The sequence below is a fragment of the Rissa tridactyla genome, chromosome 9, assembly GCF_028500815.1.
Source record: "Rissa tridactyla isolate bRisTri1 chromosome 9, bRisTri1.patW.cur.20221130, whole genome shotgun sequence".
Classification (NCBI taxonomy): domain Eukaryota; kingdom Metazoa; phylum Chordata; class Aves; order Charadriiformes; family Laridae; genus Rissa; species Rissa tridactyla.
The window spans coordinates 15,540,060-15,563,043 of NC_071474.1; the positions used below are offsets into that span (position 1 = coordinate 15,540,060).

A 22,984-nucleotide genomic window follows, 5' to 3' on the forward strand; every position below is an offset into this window, starting at 1 on the left:
AGACGAGGTCAGATCCTTGACTAACAAGCAACAATTGAAATTAATTTTTGTCAAGACAATAAATATTATTGTTCATTTATAGGATAAGAAATGTTAAATTCAGAAAAAAGAGGAGATCAAAATGAAAGTTGACAGTCATTCACTCTGTTAAAACCACTGATCTGCTAAAAATCAAGAAGTGTAAAATACTTAAAAAATACTCCTGTTACCAACGTTGCTGAGAAAGATCTATAGACCCCACATGTTCTATGTTATTTCTAAATTGGAACCTATTATCTGAAAAATGTTGACATGCATTTTATGTATTTTATTGCTCACAAAAGTTGCTAAAAACTGCTCAGATTTAGGTTAAGAATCTACATTTTAAAAACAAACATAAAACGCCTAACACTACTATCAGTGTCAAAATGCTACCTATCATTTAAAAATTCCTTGTTTCTTTTAACGCAGGCATTCCTAAATGTTAAGCAGCTTTCCAGTTTAAGTTTTGTCATGTTTATAACTAAGGTCATATGAAACAGGCAAACAAGAGAGACAGGAAGGCAGGAAACCATTTCAAGTTGCAAAGGGATGAGTTACAGAATAACATTGGTCACTGGTTTCACTGTTCAGCAAACCAGTAAATTGTTCAGATGAAGTTATTATGTGAATTTTATGATGGTGTGAAGAAAAATGGTTTACTCTTACCAAATAATCTATAAGTATTTAAACAAACGTTGACTTTTTAGTAGAACCACAAATACTTTACTCCATTGGTGCTCCAATTTCTTTCACAAAAGCATAAAAATTTAGACAATATTTACATACATACAAGTAATTACCTAACAGCATTGTTTAGATACGAAAGTTAGAATTTTTATGTGGTATTTACTAACCTTCTTGGGTGAAGGACAAAATCCTTAAATGTATATGGTCTCTCCATACTTGGATTTTCTGTCTGGAATAAGACAAGTTTTTTCAAGAAAAATCTATATCAAACACTTGAAGTTAAAGAAAATTATCAGAAATTTACAGTGAGTTTCTTTAAAGGCCATACAACATTGTAAAATTTAAATTATAGGTTTTGGTACAGTAATAGCAATACCAGCTTTAATCTTAGTAATATGGCTAATTCCCTGGTTCAAGAAAAAAATTACCTTTCAGTGTATACATATATTACAGTTTCTAAAGCACAGAAAAAACCAAACACACCTGTTTAGCCTGAAATCAAGAAATAGATTCTCAATTTTCACATTTAAAATGTCTACCATAACTCTTTTTCCTCCCTCAGTATTTTTCAAGGTTGTTTGGGGTTTTTTGTGGGGTTTTGTTTTGCTTTTTCACAGAACATACATAAAAAGCCATTTCTAGCTTTAGGACTTGGGGATAAATAATCACAGAAGAATCCATTCTGAGGACATCTCTGTTCTGATTCACAGAAGTGACACTGCTCAACAGAAAAAGGCACAGAGGTAAAGAGACATCATTTTGTAAATATACATCCCAGGTATGGGTAGAGAAGTATATGTGAGGGATCATTAAAGAAAAAGATACTCATTTTTCTGGTTAACACCAATATTTATAATCCATCTGAAGTTCTACAATTCTTACCGAAACATTTGATTTTTACAATATCATATGTTCAGGACCATTTGTAAATCTTTTTTGTACAATGGTACATGATGCAATCCTCGAACTAATTCCATAATGCTATTTTCAAAAAGTATCTAATATGTGTCAACATTTGATTGGAAAGAAACAAAAAACTTCCAGAATCTAAAGGTTTGACATTAAGTTAGAGATTTTAGAATTTTATTTGGAACTGTTGAGCTTTGTTATGAAAAACAAGATTAAGCTGACTAAATTTTACTGAATGTGATAACTATTAAACAGAATCAATCACGGAATCACGGAATGATTTTTTCTGAGAAACCAAATCTCAGAAAGAAAAAGGCCTTAGATTCAGTGCTAGATTACACTTGGATTAATACATTTCAGTTTTGGAAAGAGCAAATTCATATCTGCCAACTATCTTACCTTGCAGATGATTTGCCCTTTTCACATGTCCCTGATTACCAGCTCTTTTGAGCTATGAACAGTCTGCATTTGCACAGTATCGTGGAAAACCAAAACCGCATGTAATAAATAATTCATAAATGGATTTTATTTATCCAAGATATATTTACTTATGTAAAAGGAAGACTTTCAAGAAAATCCATGTATATTTGGGCCAATAAAGTACAATGGATTTAGATGGCAAGACCAAGTAATTAAGAACAAGGAACCAAGACGACAGAAACAAAGAGGAGACAGGGAAAAGTCAATATTTGAGGAAGGTAAGAAAATAGCCATGAAAATACTCAAGTGAGGCTCTATAAATTAGTTCACGCTAAAAAAAAAAAGAAAAAAGAAAATGCACCAATATCTCCAAAAGACTCCAGATATTGCTGTCCAGCTTATTAGTGGGAAATGCAAACACAGACAGAGTCTTCTCCAGCAGGACATTACAGCCCGTCTTTCCAACTCAGCTGACGGAGGGAGAGCAGTTAGTGGGATCTCACATCCCAGGTGCAGTGGGAAATGGGACATATCTGTAACTACTCCTGACATGGTTCTTACCAGAGTGAAAGAACCACTGCTCTGTTTTGCCACAGTTGTTATTCTGTCTTTAAAACTGTTGCTGATAAATCTGTTAGTATTTGCTAATATTTTGAGACCTCAGAAGAAAATTAAGAGGCTTACTTATTTCATTGTTCTTGGTGATCTTTCTTTAAAAACTAACAATGCGCTTTGCAATAGGAATATAAAACCAGAAACTAAAATAAAAAAATAAATGTACAAAGCAACACTAGCTCTATTTCCCACTTACCTTCTTTTTTATCAGTTTATGGGAATAAGGCATATTAAAAGTAAATGTGTAGACTTTAAAGAAAATATTTTAAGAAATATGACAATAATTACAATCTCTTCTTGTCTTTAGGACTGTTTCAAACCTTGCATTTTTATTCTTTAAAAAGCTAAAAACCCTCCTAACTCTTGCAGCAATCAGTGTAGCAATCAAATAAAGTAATCTACATTTTTTATTTTTTGGTAAATGTCAGCACCAAAAAACCCACCCTAATAAATCCACACAAGACGACCAAACAAAGAACCCACAGAGCAGGAGAATTTAATCACTTATAGTATCAGTACAGTTAACTTTGATAATTAACACAGTCCCGTACAGGCTAATTTTTCCCTTTCACAGTCTTAAAACAAAAAAAAAAAAAAAAACAAAAAATACAAACCGGTAACTGATAAAGAGGAATATCCACTTGCCCAAGAAAATCATCTCGAGTCTACAGAAAATAAAAACAAACAAAAACACACAGGAAGTTTAAAGTTGCAAAGTGTTTTAAAAACATTGTTCCAAAGCCCTGATAGCACAGTTATGCTTTCTAAGAATTTGAAGACACTCTTAAATTATAGACAATAGAACTTGTTCTGCACAGAACGAGCTCTGATTGACCCAACACTCAGAGCCTTGGAAAGTTCCTTCTTCCTCAAAATAGAGGAGGTTTGAGGGACCGGGACGGAGATTTAGATTGTTTTGTAAATCGTACAGACTAATGCTAATCAAACAGGAGAGAGCTGTTCAGCATCAGGACTGAGATTGTCGGCATCTCCAGTAGAAACATTGTCCTAAAGGGCAAAGAGTAAAGACACTGTTTCCCTTAGCTGTTTCAGTAAAGTAATTGTCTTGCTACGTGCTTGAGCAACTAAACATTTATCATGGGTTAACACAGAACTAAAGACCTTCCTCCTAGGAGCACTTAACAATTTCTATAAGCCTAGGCAGCTGTTTAAACCAGGCATATATAAACATTTTTTTCTTTTCAAAATAATACAATTATCATAAAAAATAAGACAAAGCAAAAATAAGTTTCATCTGTGATAAATGCTTCAGAAGTTCCAGCAATTCCAGCAGTCCCAAGCCTGGCAGCCGAAGCTTCAAGTTTGGCATCTTCCCTACCCCACGTTTCTGTTGACATCTGAAAACACACTAAAATTCATTGTATCTATGAAAAATTACCATTTGCCTACATACACTGAGGAGTTTAGTTTTAACAACTAAAATCTGAAAGATTCCGCCCTGACTTGGATGTCTGGACTGTCCGACTATGACCAGACTATGAATGCAGCAGCTTTGCAGCCCGGTTCTCTCCGGCCTACGCCACAGTACCACAGTACCAAAGGAGGGACTGACAATACATGGTATCACTGCACAGTTTATTTTCGATCATTGATTTTTGCCTGCCAAAGAAATTAAGATTTTAGTGATTTACATGGGTAATTTCAGTATTTGCCAATAATCACCACCAACAGTCAAAGAAATTTACTTGACTTCTTACTGGATTACTGGAACATATGCCGAGTTGTTTCAAGTTCATTTGTAATCTGAAAGCCTTTGCGAACCTCCACAAAAGCAGGAAAATGTATTATATGGGTCATTTAACATGAAGACATATCGCTGCCTGTGTGCTAAGATCAAGAAGGCATGAAATTTTTAAAAGCTATGTATAAGCCTATAGCATTTTTCAAAATCTACACTGTAACAAGACTATGGTTTTTTGCATAGACAGAGTAAGGAACTGTGAAAGTCTTCAACTGTGTAGCCTGTGCAACCTCTGGATTTCTAGTCTTCTTGATTTTTCCAGTTAACAAAAGATTTGGTGCGTATTCTTTCTTACATCTGTTGGTGTACCACAAGCTGCTATTCAAACTCATCACCCAAGGATTTTGATGGCCTTCTTCCGTAAAATTTCTCACTATGAAGCTCTGCATCTCACTGACTTCTATTCCCTTTGCTTCAGGGCAAAGCCGTGTGTTTCATCTTTCTTCTAACACAACTGTATTTTTAATTTTCAATGACAATGCTTTACAGTACTGAAACTCCAGTCCAATTCTACTAATTTGTTGTGCCATTGACAGCATTCTTCATTCAAACAGCTATGACATTAAAGGCTATAGGTATTTCTTGAAGCAGTTCTTTCTCCCTTAATAATTCTGGTACCTTTTTTTCTTTAGCTCTGTTGTCCTAAGTTTGTCTATTTAATCTTTAAATCATACATGTATATGGAGAAACAGTGCCTCACATTGGTATAAGCTCTAATTTTTATACCTCCAAAAGGCACAACTAGACTGCAGAGCTTGTCATAGATAATAACATGATAGAAATCTAGAAATACATAACTTTAAATTGAATTTGTAGTGTGTATGTCTTATATTAAGATTTGAAGGGGGGTAATAGTGGAAATAAAAACAACAACCACCTTTTTAGTTCACAAACTTGTTTGGGATAGAAAGCTACAACAGGTTTTCATACCTGAAGAGTCAGAAGCTTCTCTGAACTACTGAAGGAAAACTTTCTGTATTATTATAGACCACAAGCTTCTGGAAAAATATAGCTATCATTTTTGCCTATGAGGTTCTTCTTAAAATGGCACAGCACATACCTTAGACATGTTAAAAGGCTTAGTATTTGTAAAGTTCTTGGCAATCCTCAAGTGGAACATGCCTTTCAAATAAATTGCTGGAATGTGGGACAAAAGTCTGCTGTATTTTAGAAAACCTCAGAACATTGTGTTTGTTACCAGCATTATTTTAGTATGGGCTCCTGTTATTCACTTTATTATTCTGCTGTCTCTCCTGCTATTTTTAGCAGAGCTAGCCTCGATAACCAACCTTTAACAGTACTTTCTCCTCCAGCCAGAGAGTAAAATCCTCCAGTGGAGATTTTTGTTGACCTCCAAACAACTAATACATAGATCAGATAGCAGGAATGCTCTTCAGCAATGTGCCTCCCTATGACAAGCTGACTAACTGCCTTCAAAGAAGTGCCAAAGAAGCTTTGAAGCAGACATCGCACACATTAACAATTAGATGCCAGTGGAGTTGAAACTGTTTGAGTCTCTGTTTCGTGAGAGCAGGCATCCCAGTTTTTTCAAGACAGACAAGTGGGTCAGTTGTTCTTGTCAACTTCTGATTTCTTAACAGCCAGAGAACTCAAACTTTCTGCTTGACAAATCCTAAGTGTATAAACCTCATTTAATGATATAGTACACTAACAAAGAGGCCTTTTATTTTACTGATTCATTAGTTTCGTCTATAGAAAGTTATTAAAAACATGTGAGGACTGACAGCTGTTGTATACAATACATTTAAAGAACTCCAGTGCAATGCCAAAGCAAGTGCTCAGAGGAAAAGCACTGAAACTAATCCAGTCCAAAACTCATTTTCCTCTATTTTATGATATATACTTAATAAGCCTTAACAGTTAAGATTTAGGATTTTTTCCCGCAATTCCCATCAGAAACTGGATAGATTTTAAACTGACATTCTTATCTGAGTCACACACCTAAGAGCAGTTCTGAAAACATTACCCGTAATTTATCAGGTTTAAAGACAGTTAACTGAACTTAATGTGTTTCTTAATTGCTGGATTCATCACAGTGCCTTTTGAAACAGCTCTTTTATAAGACCAGGGTGTTGAAATAACAGGTATTTTCTCTACCAACTTTTGTGACTAATTTTTGTTGCTGTTAGTGCATGAATTAGAACTTAAGTATATTACCAGTCTATTTCTGACTAAACAGACAGCTAGTTGTGCATTAGTTGGTCTTCACACAGAAATCTACAGCTGTATGGCAAAATGAGAAAGCATGCAGCTTTTATTGGAGGGAATATAAAGTATCAATTCAAATTGAAAAAAAACAAACAGGGATCTGGACTATCGCTGCTTAAGAAAACAAGAGCTCAATAGATCCCTTATAAAACCAACATTCTCCTTGCTTAAACACCCAAACATCAACACTAGTTACAAGCTTGATGAAAAAAAAAAAAAAAAAACCTTTCATGAGCTACACTAGCAATTTCAAGTATTTTTCTTTTCATGCTGTGCTGAGTATATTATTTGGTTCTCTCGAACTCTAAATCCAGAAAAGTGAGCTTATTTTCTTCCACAAAATACTGCCAGCATATGCTATTCATCATAGGAAAATAAGAGTTTTGAAAAAGCAAAATTCAATTATCATGTTAAGATCTTACCAAATTCATGGACTCTAAAAGTAACATTTTCTCTATCTTGCAAAACAATAAATACTTGTTGCACTCAATTCATTAAAGTCCCGGTCTCCTGTATTTTTAAGGGGCAGAGGTAGATAGTGAGGAGGGTTTTTTTAATGACATGTAGGAATTTCTTTTTAGTTGGCATCTATGATCAACTATCTATGATACTGAGATATAAGAACCTATCAGCATTTTCAAAATAGAGAAAACAGGTACTGTCAGAGCAACAGTTATTATGCAACATGTTTCTGCAGGACCTTCAGCCCTGCTGGCTGCTTCAACAGCAAGGTCTCAGCATAGCATGCCTCAGCAGTTTTACCATCTGTTCAATAGACAGCATTTAGAAATTACACTGAAGTTATTTTCACTAATTCTCTCTTGCTTCTAAAGATATTATCAGAGAACCGCTTCTGTAAAAAGACCAGAGCAAAAGTGTCATCTGTTTCTCCATTCACAGCTCACATTTTTTTATATAGAACCAGTATCTTATAGCTTTCTTGAAAATTCATATTTAGTCTACAGTAATTTTACAACAACATTTGTGTATTACTCCACTCAGTGTTTGCTACTTTGAGAGCCTGTGCTTAAAAGTTCATTACCAAAGCAATTAAAGATAGCTTTTTTTTTTTGCACTTTCACATAGGTCACAGGAAGACAAGTCATCTAATATAATCGAAGCATACTTAAGCACAACATAAACAGAGAACAAGTCAAAAGTTTGTAATGCATATATTTTATTCATCAGGAATTTCAGTTCCTTTAGTTTTATGGACAGATGTGCCAAATAAGCTACCATATAAAAAGCACGAATATTACATTTTAGGAAAAATCAAGAGCCAATCCATATGTGGCCTCCTGTGTCAAAGCAGCCAACACTCAAAAAAAATTCAGAAAACAGTACCAAACATTTAATTAGGTACTACTTTGACAAGCCATTCCTGACATCAGGTCATTTAACTTCACAGTAGCATAAAAACATAAATCTTTTGCATCTATTTGTGAAAGCTTTTGTGCCAAACCTTAAGACTTTCAATAAAGTTTGAAAAACAAACTCTTGTACTAACAATTCCGGGTGCACTTTTACCTTCACCAATTAATACTACAAAGCTTAAAAGACTCAAAAATTGTAAACCCTATGAAATTGCAAACTACATGTGCAATTTGCTCCCGGAAATGAGTAAAGATAAACCAGGTACAACAGATGTTAACCACAATATCTAATTAATACACTCAGCAAAAGGGCTCAATACACAGTCAACTTTTTGTTATCCAGAGTAAGAGGGAACAAAAGACAAACAATTTGCCTCCAAAAGGCAGACAGGCAACTGGTGCATCTTTGCATCACAGTTTCACTGGGAAGTTCATTAGGCCCAATACAGTGCAACACAAATGCACAAAATCAGGTTGAGCCAGGAAGCTTCTTTTTTCCAGCCCTAAATATAGTATTGAACAGTCGGACCAGGCCGTACAAGTAACTGAGCCCTTCTAAGATATTTCTGTGACTGCGGACCTACAGCAGGGGTGGATGCAGCCTGAATGGCCTCAGTCGACTCCAAAGTTAGTCCAACAGTTTTCAAAAGCATTCTTGGGTCTACTGTTCTCAGCTACTGTTGATCCCAATTCAACATCAACGCTAACTGAGGAATTCCCTGTGCCTTTGCCCCTGCGCACAGCTATCGGCCACTGCCAGCCACGCTGCGGTTTTCCATGCCCTTCTGCACTCCGCATTAGCCCTCGGCCACTGCTGATCTCAACAGCAGCCCCAGGCCCTACCTATTGACCTCTCCCAGCTCCAAGCCCAAACCTACTGCTGCCAGTCCTATGTGCAGACAGGTAACCTGGCTACAGCAGAACTTACTGGTTTGTTTTAAACTGTGCTATGCTCAAGTTATAAACCCTACCTGTCCAAAACCAGTCTGCGAAAACTGGCCTTGGATGCCTCAATCTCTATGTCACAAGGCAACTACAACACAAATAATCCACCCACAACTACTTTTACAACAAAAGTAGTATTGCAATTTATTTTAGATAAGCTCATCAACATTTCTTACTAAAGTTACATTATACTTCCCACGGGTTTTATTTGCCTGTAATTTGCCAGATGTTAACGACTTCAGATTTACTCTTTATAAGCTACATATTTGTCGCAAATCGAACTTACTAGAAATAATGATAACTAAATCTACTGGCTAAGGTAGGAACTCTATTAAAAAATAAGTAATGTTCATAAAAAATTCTATAAGCTTTTTTTTTTTTTTCAAAAATCCCTTGTGCTTTCATGTTACTGAACAAAGTCTTCTCCCTTACGCTAGGAAAATCACAGATGCCAGAGAAATCATCTACATCTAAAAGAATCTAGTTCTATGTTTCTTCCCACATTCCTCTTACTGAGTAGCTGGAGTGTCCCATTTGCATTTTAATATGCCTTAACTTCAATGACTCCAATTCAAGTTTGTATGTAATTTCTGCCAGGAACTTGCCAATATCCTTCTTAAATTCTGTTTGCTTATGTTCCAGTTGATACAGCTGAAAGCAGACCAAGGTCTCAAACAGTAATTGCATCTATATGTAGTCTTTTCAGTTTACCATAAACTGCCACAACAGGAAAAAAGAGATGTATTCCCTTGAAACAGAGATGATTATAGATCCACAAACTAACACTGAAATGAGCTACAAACATTTTGCTGGCTGCACTCCCAAATCAGCATGTTCTGTTCGTCACAGAGAGCGAGGAAGAAAGTTCACTTGAAACAGAGACACTTAACAGAAATGCAGGGCAGTCCCCTACAGGCAAGGGTGAAAGTCAGTTGTAAGCAAATGACTCGCCTGAAAAGGCCAGTCAGTTTTGCTTACTTGCTCCATCTGTGGAAATCATCCACTTCTGGAAGATGAGAAAACATGTATTGGAACACAGAAGAATACTCAGCCCAGGGTGAGGGGAGAACTTCAAAGAGCATTTCTACCACTTGATCTGGGTGGCTGCAAGGGCTGAGCAGGCACCAAAGAGCCCAGCAGACAGATTAACACTCTGTGTAGCCTTGTATCCCTCCCCTATAATGGCCAAGAGCAGGTGCTTAAGGAAATAAAAGCAGCAGTTAAGAATAGTACTTCCTCCATTTCTAATATCGCCCAGTTTCTGATAAATAAGTGGTCATGAACTTTTTGATCCTGATGTTAAAATACATATTGAGAATGTAATACCCTTTGATGGCCCTTTCTTCAACTTATCTAACCTCCTCGTGAAATCCATTTCTACTTTTGGTATGTACAACATCTTGCAACAGTGAGCTCAGCAACACATAAGAGAACATATTTGGTTTATAAGAGTGAATTCTCTGTTTAAACTCACCTCCCCTGAACTATAGTTCTATAAAACCCCCTTTATACCACTTCCCCCCCCCCCCCCCCGAAGTCCTTGGTCTACTTAGTGTCTCCTCACATAAAACTTATCCCAATCTTGTGACCCTTCTTGGTATTTTTCTAGTTCCATTACACATGCTTCCTGAAAAAAGATGACCAAAAATATGCATGCCATGCACATATGTGGGTTTGTACAACTCCATAATGGTGTTTTTAATTTTGTTAGTTTATTCCTTTCCTAATAAATCCTAACCTTCTATTTGCCTTTCAACTGTCAACAAGATTTGAGCTGACATTTTCAGCAAGTTGCTCACCATAACATAAACTATTTCCTGACCAGTATGGGACACCACGCATGCATCAGTAGCTGTTTTTCCTGTGTGCAGTACTTGGCATTTATCTACACTGATTTCCAAATTGTCCAGTTTACTGTCTAGTCACTAACTACCATGAGATTTTCTGCAACTTCAGAGATGACAATTTAATTCTCACTTTTATTTCTTCTCTTTTCATTAGTTGTCATCAATGAGGAAGCTTCTTTCTGCACTTTTGCCTTAAAAGTATTTTTCAGAACTTTACTAAGGGTTCTTGTCAAATATTTTGAAAAGCTCAGTATCCTGCATTAACCAGCTCACCCATCTTTGCATGTCATTGCTTAGTTTGATTTGTAAAACAAAACTTTCTTTCATGAAAGCAGTGCTCAATCTCCCTCCTTGTAAACACAAAACATGTTATATGTTTACTAATTCTGTTCAACATACTCTTTCTTCCAGACTGGCCTGCTACAGTAGCCTGTAGTTCCCTTTTTGGTCATTTTAAAATACCAGCATACTACTTACCATCTTCCTTCAGTAAAGGAATCTAATAGGTCAAGAAATTATTCATTATAGTTAGTATTTCAACAATTTTATAGCTGAGCTTCTTGACAATTCTTGGGAGAATACCTGCAAGTACTATTAGTTTTGTTAAGGACTTCTGTCTTATGCTATAATGCTTACAAAGACCATGATTTCTACATCACCATAACAGTTTCCAATGTTTAACCCAAAGTGTTGATCTAATTCCTCTCAGAAAGCAAAAAGAACATACCATTAAAAAAAAAAATTATAGCATTGATCACGGTCTCATATCCGAAAGCCTGCCAGTTACTTGGCTAGTCAGGAGTAAAGGGAGGAATGTCTCTATCTTGCCTTGGGAAGAAGTTTTACTTCAACACATTCTTAAATGTATACTAAGCCTTAACAGACAGCATAACTGTAACTTGTGGCTATATTAAAGAAGCCACACTATCAATGCTTCCCACTCTCCCATGGTAGATTAAAAGGACAATAAGCTGTTTCAGGAGCTCTGCTTTGCATGGTTTTGCAGTTTTAGTTCCCCCTTTTGTTGGCATGAGAAACCTACCCAAACTCACTTCAGCTGCAGACTATAAACAGAATGAGGTCAATCATAATTTGTGCAGAGCACAATCAAGTAAAACTCCTCCTTAGTATGTACATGTAGTGTTTGCTGGTGACTACGAAATACTAGAGATTTGATATACAGGGTTATTCAAGTATTCTGCTACAGCCCAGACACTCTTCCTTACAGCATGATCATATTCTGAAAGTTACATATGGTTTACTATTGCCGAACACAACTTGCTAAAGCTGACAAAGAAACATTTTAGGGACGGAGCTGATACCAAATAATATCAATTGATTCCTTCCTTTGCTAATGCTTCCACCTAGTAACAGTTCACAGCTAGTCTTGGCTGTAAGGTTTCTCACATCCTTTGCATATAATCTTTTTTTACCCCTGAAGAAGATTGCTCCTCAAAAGCTAAAGGCATGAGGAACAACGGAGAAGCTGTAACAAAACTCTGAATTTAAGCAAGATGGAAAATAGAAAAAAATCAGTACAAATTATCAAAGCGCTACAGGTCATTGTTATATAAAGGAAGACAGTAGAAGATCACCTACAACTAATTATAAATTGTTAATTGTTGTGATGAAGCTTCCACTGTCTTCCCTTTAATGCTTTGACGTATACTTCAACTTCTAAAATTTGTCTCAGACAACGTAAATTGTATTGGGTGATTTAAGTCTAATTTAGTTGTCATCACGATTCCTCAGAAACACACCACCATCCTTTCAACCCCAATTCTCCTTGACTGAACTGATACATCATAAGAGAGCAATAGACAGTCCTGTAACATGATCCTTCAAGATATGCCATACTGAACAATATGAAAATTATTAGGCGATAAGATTATTGTAGCACAATAGCATAAGGAGATGTCAATTTGTGCTTTGCCTTGTATTGCCTCTATAATCTTTTGCTTCACCTGCCTCTTTTCCACCTCACTTCCTTGCACAGATTTGGGAAACCGATACCCATGCGTGCAAGCCCCTTTGCTTAACATGCAAAGATGGAAATGGCTGGAGATAAGCACAGTTGTCTTCCTCTTCTCTTGGCACTTCTCCCTGGTTGGACCATTATCTTCTGTGAAGGAGTTTTGCTAAGAAAGAAGCTCTAAACTTAAAGAGGATGCGAGAGAGAAGACAATCTCAGACTGTGCAGTACTAACTTGTGGTGCAGCATTTATTAAAAAAAAAAATCAAGATTTTCCAGGCACAGGTTCTGTTCCACCCAGCAAGTTCATATCTGACATCCTCACAGACAGGCCCCTCAAATTACTGTTTGTCCAAAATATAAATTTACTACCAAAGGATTCAAATAGCATCTCCTTTTACAATTACGAATGGCAGACTAACAGAACTTGGTGAAAAAAGCCTGAGAGTTCCAACTAAAAGTTTGCTTCACATGAACCTGACAGTAGAAAAACATTTCCGTTATTTTACACCACCTCTGGAGTTTCCACTTCAAAATGTGTTTCATTCACTCAAGACAAAATTTGAGTAAAATTACTTGTAAACAAAAGGACAATAACACAATGACTCCCTTAATTGTATAAGTAATTATTTTAAAGGTATACAGTTGCTGAAATGGATTTGCGAGTACATTTAGAATATTCATATTATCTAATTGTCAGTGACGCTGATGGGGAAGGAATGGCTGATGTCAACAGGGATGTCAGCATAATATTACACTCATGGAAGAGATTAACACAGCTTTTCTTTTTTTTTTTTTTTAAGTTTATATATGGTCTACAAGAAGTGGAACTGTAGTCACTGCTTCTGCCTTCCTCTGTACCTCTTAAAGTTTACATATGTAAGACAACATGTAAACTGTTCCCTTACTTACTCCTACCCTCCAAATTCACAGCTGTGATGTCACAGTGCTTTAGTTGCACTTATTTTTACCCTAAGCAAGAGATAGATGCATTGAAAAAACATTAAAAACAGAAATACAAAGTCAAGGACAACCATGGACTACCTCTTCCTCCTGCTTTGCATAAATGAAATTCCATTATCTACCGCAGAACCTATTCAATGTTTCCAGCAGTGGTATGTGGGCCATCACCATTCGTCATTTTTCAACTTAATTAAAAATAATCCAAGGCCAGTTGTCACAGAAATGGTGTTTTGATTTTTTTTTTTTTTTAAAGTCAGCCTTTAACAAGCTGTTGATTATAGAAAGCAGGAAATCTGATACGAGGTGGCTGAAGGCTAGTAGCTAGGCACGTAAGAAAAGAATGCATAGACCTTTCGCTGCTTCAGACTCTGGAGTCTCTGACCAAAGCACTGATTTGATTTCATGACTGCTCTGTACAGATAGCTGACATTACTAAATGCTACTCCAGTATCAACTTGTTAAATTTGAACCCAGACTCAGCATATCAATATACTAGGCCAGACTAACTGGAGTCAAGAGAAATATTTTGGGAGTTGTTTATTTTTAAATGAGTCACAATACACCATGATAATTAACTGGACTATATAATTAAATGATTGCCTTAGAATCTATTATATTTGTCACAAAGACCGTTATAGCAAATACAATAGTATTTATCTATTTTATTCCAGTAAATTGCTGAACTGCTATAAAGTCAACTATAGTTTTTGCTTGGTTTGGTAGGGGAAGCTTTAAAGTTTTCTTCATAACAAAGACTGAAAGGGCCATTTCAGGACTGAAAGGCTCCTGTGCCTGTTGTTGCATAAAGGAATCTGAAACAAGCAGACTGCTATAAAACCTTTAGTGTCCAGTTTTCTGCTGTTGGAGATCTTTTTAATTTGTATAGAAATGGTATTTGCAAATACATTAAAAGTACAAGAAAACTACATTTAGATATTTGGGACTCAGACCTTTTTTTTTTTCCTATTATTTTTCATTTTTAAAATTGTCTCTCGCCTTCTAGTCAGAAGATAAACTCTTACGAATACAGGAAGCTTAAAACATGCTGCCACATTAACACAGTAAAAGTGCACAACTACCAAAGAAGCGTGCTATCAAGTGCTTTAAAAAGTTAAGTCTCCTTAGGTTTTTTGTCAATCCACTGTAAACACCACTCCCAGTAACTGAAACAAACTACTGTCACTCCAGTGTCCTACAAGGTTTTCTGGAAATGTTTGCCAACAATCTAATCCTGAACCTGGATTCTATCTAAATTGAATTTATTAAAATTCACTCAGTATTAAAATATAAAATATCTTACAGAGCAACTGCCATTAAACACAGAGGCTAGCAGTGCAAGTTGAAAAGAAATGTACTTGAAGTGCATGACTCAACATTTTGGAGTTTTCCTTTTTATAATACACTTTTTAAAAATAACTAGATCCAGACTACTTAAAATATGTCATAATCTGTTTGTGCTTATTGTGGAATTTACCATCAACTTTACAGTTTGATTTTGGGATGAGAAATCACCAAGTAATATGCATCTTGATTACCTGGGATCCACTGTAAGTTTTGTAATGAAGCTTAAACATAGATCACAGTTTTATAAGGAAAGTGCATTTTTCTTCAAACTCTTTTGAACCAAAAAGCAATACAAAACTCCAAAGAAGTCAAAAAGCGTACAATCACCAGGCACTACTCTTAAGGGCAACAACAGATTGAAAATTACAGTCTAATACCTCCGAAGTAATTATATTACTAGCTTAGAAAGAGACTGACATAACTATAGATCTTTGGCATAAAGCCTTTTGCTTGAACAAGCATGTTAGTTATATGGTAGTAGTGTCAATTCATAGAGAATGAGATCTTTAAACAATTTTGGTAAACATTAATTGCTGCACCTCTATCAGCATTCACAATTAAAACTAATATATAATATTCAGATCATTCAAGTCTTCACAATGTTATTTAAACAAGTCTTAAAATGCACATTTCATGTGGCTTATGCTTTACTAACAATATAAAATGCCTTAAGAGTTAATATGAGCAAACACACTTCTGCAGTTTAGTTGGATGTGAGTTTCATTACCAAAAAAATACATTTAATATAAGCCTTCTAGACCCAAGTACTATAATTTGAACAGCAATGTTGTTGGGAGAGGTATTAAGTTACAGTGTACTGCTCGGGCTGAAGTAGTGGTTGGAAGGAAAAAAAAAGAAAAGAAAAAAAAGGAGAGGAAACTGAAAATTCCTGTGGTTCAGGGTGTATACAGAAACAAATGGCATTTACAGTTTCTCTGCTCAAATATTACTTATCTTTAATTCTACATACAGCAAACTGTTCTGTAAAATAAAGCCTGTATGAAGTAAACCTAAAAGACTCTACAGCAATCCACTCATTTTTATCCATTTTATATGCAGTTTTAGTAATTACTATTAATTTACTGAGAAGTAAAGTTATGTATTTAAAACTACAAAACTTCAACTGAAGTTTAAATAATTCCCAAGTCTAGATAACTAGACAAGAAAATCCCCTTGAGTTCATGTAAACAGGAAATTATTGTTTACAATACATTAAATACAGGTATTTCACTGCAAGACCTATTCACCTTTGCTGCTATATGTACCATACTTTAAGAAACAAATCTAAAACCCAAATGTTGCAGATAATGTGACAGTTTGACACCATTAGGAAATTCTATAATCACTGCGTTTCAGTCTTGATTGTAAGTGTTATTATTTTCCAGTTAAATTTCAGCTGTAAAATACTGTCAGACTGTTCTATAAACCAGAACACTCACCTTATGGGGCCTCCACAAAGAAGTGCTAGACATTTCCCTTTTGGAGGTTCCATATCGTTTCTTAACACCAGTTGGTTTTCCTTCATTTCCAGGTTTGAACTGTATATGCAACTGAGACGTCCTTGCACTATGACACTTGTATTTAAGGCTGGATAAACAGCAAGAAACTTTTTGACGTGATCCTTCCAACGAAATACTTCTTTGCAAAACATGGTTGGCTTTGCTCATCTGTGCATTCGGTCTTTCTAGTTCATTTATGTTAACCTGATATTCTGAATCTATTTTTGAGGGTAAACATGCAGATGTGCTACGTGCCAGTTTTAAATGAGGGTATTTTGCACTGGAGTTCAGATTTAACTCTGGACTGCAACAGCCATTAACCATTTCACTGCTCGATGCAAGTGCTCTTTGAGTGAGATGAACTGAAATACATGAGAAGCCATCGGATACTTCTTCACAAGTTGCCTGCTCGGAACTATCCAAAATTTTACTTTTGTCCTGTAATGATGTGTTCAAGTAAAGCGGTCGAATGTCTCTAACTTCGCCAGAGGAGCAAACTGTCTTAGACAGTCGAAGTCCATTGACTGCTGTTGAAAGGAATCCCTTGGAAATGGTTTGATCTTCTTTTTGTGCCAGCTCACTTGGAGAAATAATTAGTTTATGGGATGTTTGATAGGCACCTCTACATGGCAGTTGACCTGAGCTTACTGGTGAAGCTGGAGGAGTACTGGAAGGACTCCTAGGGAAAATAACCAGTGATGAACAACGTCGCAGTGGAATTTTAGTTTTCTTCCTCACCGACAAAGCATCTTGGTCAAAAGTAGTATTACTTCTACACAGAGTTTCCTGAGACGAGTGGCTCCTGTAGGGATTACATTTGTTTGCAGTGCTCCTATATGAAGAATCACCATGTACACTACTACAGAAAGTACCATCACTTGTCGAAAGAGTGCCACTACCACTGTCACTGATGACACTGTTACTATATGAACCTCCATCACTTGTGGTACTTGCACATGATCCATAGTCACTGCCAGCACTGCTGAACGATCCACTGTCACTGGCTGCAATACTGCTAAGACTGCCATTGCACGGAGCAGTATTGCTTAGAAGGCTATCATTAGGTCGATGATCAACCACAATTCTAGCGCCACAATTTCCTTCATTCCCAATACCAATGAATGAAGTGTCTTCACCAGTAGCTACAGCGTCACCGGACCGAAAACATCCACTATACTTTCTAGACTGTAGGGAAATGTGCAGTGAGGTTGTCTTTTTTATTTGCAATGAAGCAATAGCTGGATTTTCCTCTTGATTACTTCCTTGTTGCATTACAGGTGCATAAACAACTTGTCTAGGAGTCAGTTTCATCTGTGTAACATTAGGTGCAGAATTTTGCAATTTCTTGAAGTACATACAATTGTTACTGTCCAAAACATCTTCAGAGGTTTCCAATAATGGATCAGTGTTGCTTCTTTGGGCAGCAAAATGCAATCTTAACTGTCGTGCCATTTGTTATCATTTCCACGCATGTTAGCAAATGAAAACCACAACAATCTTTCAGCAGAAAGGCTACAGGCTGCTGCACAGAACCTAGAGCTAGTACATCACAACAGTAAAAGGCCATAAAAGTTGCAGTCTTTGTCCTGATTTCTACAAGATACTAGTGTTAAAAAAAAAAAAACAAACGAACAACTGTACCTCTTGAAATAAGTCAGGCATTCGTTGAACTGCAGCTTCTGGACCGTCTTTGATTGCTTGCAGTCAGAAAGCACTCATTTACAAAGCACTTACATTCCAACGACCTCAGCTGCAACACACTGACAAAAACTACTGACCTTGCTTCAATTATATCCTCTGTAATTTGCATAAATGAATACAATAATAAACTTCTAGTACTTCCAAGTTTAAAACAGCAACTCCTACTGCAGCTGCACTAGCTGAGTCAATGTGTCCGTACTTTCCTCAGCAGCGTATGACTACTAATATTTTTACCCATAGGTTTAGAATTACAGGAAGTTGGTAGGAATGAAGTCCCATATAATTGAGTATCAAGTCTAGGATTGAATTTCCAAATAGTAACCATGCTAGCAAACTGCTGAGGTCTGAATTATGCATAAGCCAGTGAAATAAGCCTCCTCCCCCTTAAAAAAAAAAAAAAGTCTTTCTGCACTATTTAAATAAAACTTGAAAGAAAGCTGACATTATCTTGCAATCTACACGCTGTTCAGCAATCACACTTTCTAAAGACTTGCACATAGTAGAAACCTTTCCTGCCAATTAATTAATAATTTTCAGTGAGGTGCAACTGAATTAGAATCACAAAAAGTTATTCCGATTAATAATTTGGCATTTGTTTTCAGCCTAACATGTTAACCTTTTATTTTATATTTTAACCTTTCCAAATCACAGCTGTTAAAGATAGATAGAAAGAAAAAAAACTATTCTTACAAACTGAACCACCTCACCTTGTTTGCTGGAAGCCCACAATAACCAGACAGTCATTAGAGTTCAATATGGCATGCAAATATATGACCAGCTATGCAAACTTTAGAACACTGAACTAAGTATGCACAGAGATAAATATGATTACCATGCACAATTACAGAAGAAAGCTATTCTGTATAACTATATACAAACTGTCTCATACATTTATAGCTATATACTAATTACTTTTATTTATTAAATAAAATTATCAGCATGTCAAGAAGTTAATACACTGTCGACTCTTACAAGAGTAATGGGATTGAGAATTCCTACAAAATGTTTCACTGGCTCATATAGTCTGAAAAGGTCCTTTGCTGGCACCTAGTGGGACTTTTGAAAAAAGACAAACTTGAATCTTGCTCTTAAGTGGGTTCTTTGTTGTTTTTTTATTTTTTAAAAAACAAACATTTGGCTATGAATGTACTTTTGAATACAGAAGCCATATACGATGCAGTACTAAATGCTACCACACTAACATGAAATTACTCAGTGCTGCTGAAAAAGCGCAAACAGAAGAGAACACTAGGCCATTTATACTTTTATAGGTCATACTACTAAATTTTTTTTCTGCTCTATATTTATTTAACCTTTACTGTATTTTAAGCTAGAAGGCAGTAAAATTAACATTTATACCTCTTTCCCAAAAAAGAGCCAAGAATCAAATTCACAGTACTCTGTTTGCAAGCAACAAATTTGTTTTCTAATTATACTCCAGGGCTTACGTAACCTGTTACCTGAATTCCATGATTAGAATGCAGCAACAAATGAATACTAGCTTATTCATAAAAAGCCAACAAATACAATAGTTCATTTATTTCATTATGCTTTACCAACTGGACTTCTTCTAATGTTCTGTGTTGGAGGGGGCTGGGATGGGGGGACAAGAGGAAAGGCAAATACCATAAAAGATTCTTTTGGTCAGTTTCAAAAAGTTAAATTTGAACTTCAAGCAATATATTTAAGAAAAAAAAAAAAAACAAACACACACCACCAAAAGCCACCACCAAACAAACAACCTAACAAGAAAAAACCCACCCTAAGATACAAGTGAAGAGTAAAAAAAGGCATTTCTTAAAGCTCCTTTTTTCCCCACCAATGACAAATTTATTAGTAGCGCAGTTTGTAACATGTTAGTGTCATACACAACAAATTGCAACCACTTTATTAGAGATACTGCTTTTAGTAAAAGAAAGCAATGCTTTCTCCCCCAACAGATGATCTGAAACATTTTTCCAATTTTACTAAAGAAACCTCTAAGAAAATGATAAACTGACATAAAATGGTAACTCAGGCTTACGATTTAAATGAAATTTCTCAACATGTCACTCTTCCTTAGCTATAACTGTATGGGTACAGCCAGAGAACGACAGCTTCCTTAGTCAACATAAAAATTTTTAAAATGCAAAATTCTATCTTGCTGAATTACAGTTGACATAAATGAAAAATAATACTTTTTAAATAGTACCAGTACCTCCATTCAACTCTTAACATCATTGACGTTTTCAGTATCAACAACAGATTTGGCACTTCATTTGAAATAAACCTAATTACCATAACTTATTGTAAGACAGGAAGAGATAGCAAGAAGTCGTCTAGTCCCTTCACTGGTCCATCTCACAAGTGATCTCATTGTCCTTCTTAACAGATTTTTCTAATGCATTTTTAAAGACAACCATAATTGTGGACTCCACAAATTGCTCAAGCCCTTTATTCTACTAATGGTTTAAAACAAGTCAGCAGAACAAACTTAGATTTAGTGTTCCCTTACCAAATCCAAGACAGGCGAACTTTGAAAAGTTTTAAAGCTATTACAGAAAGATTTTAAAACTCCAGTTGTTGGCAATATGCAGATTGATACAGCAGGGCTTTGAATTTAAGCCTAACATTGAAGAAGATAAGATTTGAGACTGGTTCCCAAGAAAGTAACGTTTCTTAAAAACAAAACACAAAGATTTTAGGCTTCAATTTCTCCCCAAATGTTACAAGGAATAAAAGCACCTGAGATAAATTTTTATAAAGAGGAAATTACCCATTAGGAGTAGTGTCTCACAAATGTAAGAGAACTTCAGTTTTATCAGCCTGCTCACATGTAGAGTTTAAACAGTCATCCAATAGGTAGAAGAAAGAAAGGCTGATTAACACTGAAGCCCACTAAAATAATGGAAGATGAAACACCTTCTGATCATAGCTGCATATGCTACTGAGTGCAACACACCTATGGTTTCTGACATGTGAAGATGTCAGAAGTGGGGGAGCTTGTCAATGGTAAACAACAATCACAGCTAAGGTAACAATTTGACTTATTTAAAAAGCTCAAGATATCTGGGATAGAAACTTCATGTTTCTGAAAGCAAGCTAAAGAAAAATAGTGAGACAGCCCTTTCCATTCACTGAATGAGGAGGTGGAAAAGATGAAAAATATTTGGGTTATTACAGAGCTATACAGTGACCGATAAGGTTTTGACTCTTTGATCTTTAAATATAATCATACATAGGAAACAAATCATTATTTCCAAGTTGATGCCAATAAAACATTTTATTGGTTCCTCTCCCAGAAGCAAACGTAAGTCAAACAACTTATCTGCTCTAGATTAGAGAAAGAACGCTAAAAAATTCTCTTGGTGGAAACCACAAAAAAAGCATTGGCCTTCTCCGCCCAAAAATCAGGAAACTGACTTTCTAATCACACCTCCTGGCCTCCAGGGGGTGGCAGTAATGTTCAAATGACTAATGGACAATGTAGTTCAGCCTCATGAAGAATACACTGTAGCCCACGACATCATGTTGAGATAAACATCTAAGCATCCTGAAAAATCATATTTAACCTGCCACGTAAGCCACAAGTGCTGGTGATTCCCTCTAAAATTGCCTTTAAAAAAAAAATAAAAGAGACACCATATTTGAAATACTTGAGACAGGTAATACTACCAATCAAGAAGTATATGGTTTGGGGACTCTGTAATGCCTATAACCAAGAAACAAGCCACCTCTTTCTTAGATCTAGTTGTTCTAGACAGTTTATACTTATATTTACATATATTTTCACTCTTCCCGATTTTAGCAGAGCAGCACCTCCATAAAAGATACAATCAATTACTGAATATATGCAGAAAGTATTAGGAAAAAATAGTATGTTTTTCATAGCCAAAACACTATTCAAGCACAAAAAGCACACTTTATAACTACTATCATAATGAAACTGTGTTTGGTGTACAAATTAAGAGCACTCAGTCCCTCCTGTTAGTTTCAGACTATTGCAGACAGAAAAGGTATATGTTCCATTGAGAAGGAACATCAGAAGCAGTCTTAGGATGCAAGTGTCATGATTGTACGGCTGCCAGCCTTACTCATTTGTAATGAAACATACAGACAGAAAGACAGGTAAGCAGACATCATCACACGTTAAATAAGAGCATGGTCAGAGGACGAGTTCTGATTTCACTGAGAAAATAAATGCACAAGCTATCCATATCTTACTTATGACCTGCCATTCAGAGAGTGACACTTATCTACAAGATCATAATCCACTGTCCCACTTGTTAAGTTTTCCAAGGAAAATGCACACATGCTTTCTTTCATGCTACTCCTCACACCCTGAAAAAGCTTCTCACACCATGTACTGAGATACCTACATTGTCAATGCTACTTTATTTGGGTGAAAAATAAACATTCAATGCAGAGCTTTTAATATCACCAAAGAACTTGGCTATATCATTTGAAAAGCATCATAAAAGAAGGACGCTTTTTTGAGTTAAAGCTCATTAGAAGTTAAGAATAATAATATAACTGCTTCAAAGCATCACAAAGGGTGGCAATGTCAGGTAAGTAAATGAACTGGGTCTGCCTTTAGCTTTAGGTTTTATTATAGAAGTTAAGGTTGTTTGGTGCATGTTTTTTATCCATGTTGAATCCAGATGAACGTACTTTCATTCGAGTCTTTATTATGTTGCAATACCAACAAAAAAGGACCT

The 22,984-nt window shown here is 35.9% G+C and overlaps 1 protein-coding gene across 4 annotated transcripts in view; it reads right to left on the reverse strand.

Moving 5' to 3' along the window:
- Window positions 1-22,984, reverse strand: part of NEDD4 (NEDD4 E3 ubiquitin protein ligase) — a 50,687-nt gene that overhangs the window by 22,015 nt on the left and 5,688 nt on the right. For 3 of the 4 annotated variants that reach the window (XM_054214278.1, XM_054214279.1, XM_054214280.1), the window contains exons 1-3: window positions 16,527-22,978; window positions 3,267-3,317; window positions 876-937 (exon numbers count right to left, since the gene is read on the reverse strand). In XM_054214278.1, the coding sequence (XP_054070253.1) occupies window positions 876-937; window positions 3,267-3,317; window positions 16,527-18,038 (1,625 nt within the window). In that variant the 5' untranslated portion in view covers window positions 18,039-22,978. Of the gene's footprint in view, window positions 1-875; window positions 938-3,266; window positions 3,318-16,526; window positions 22,979-22,984 lie in introns of those variants that run through there. The other variant, XM_054214281.1, reaches the window with a different exon arrangement.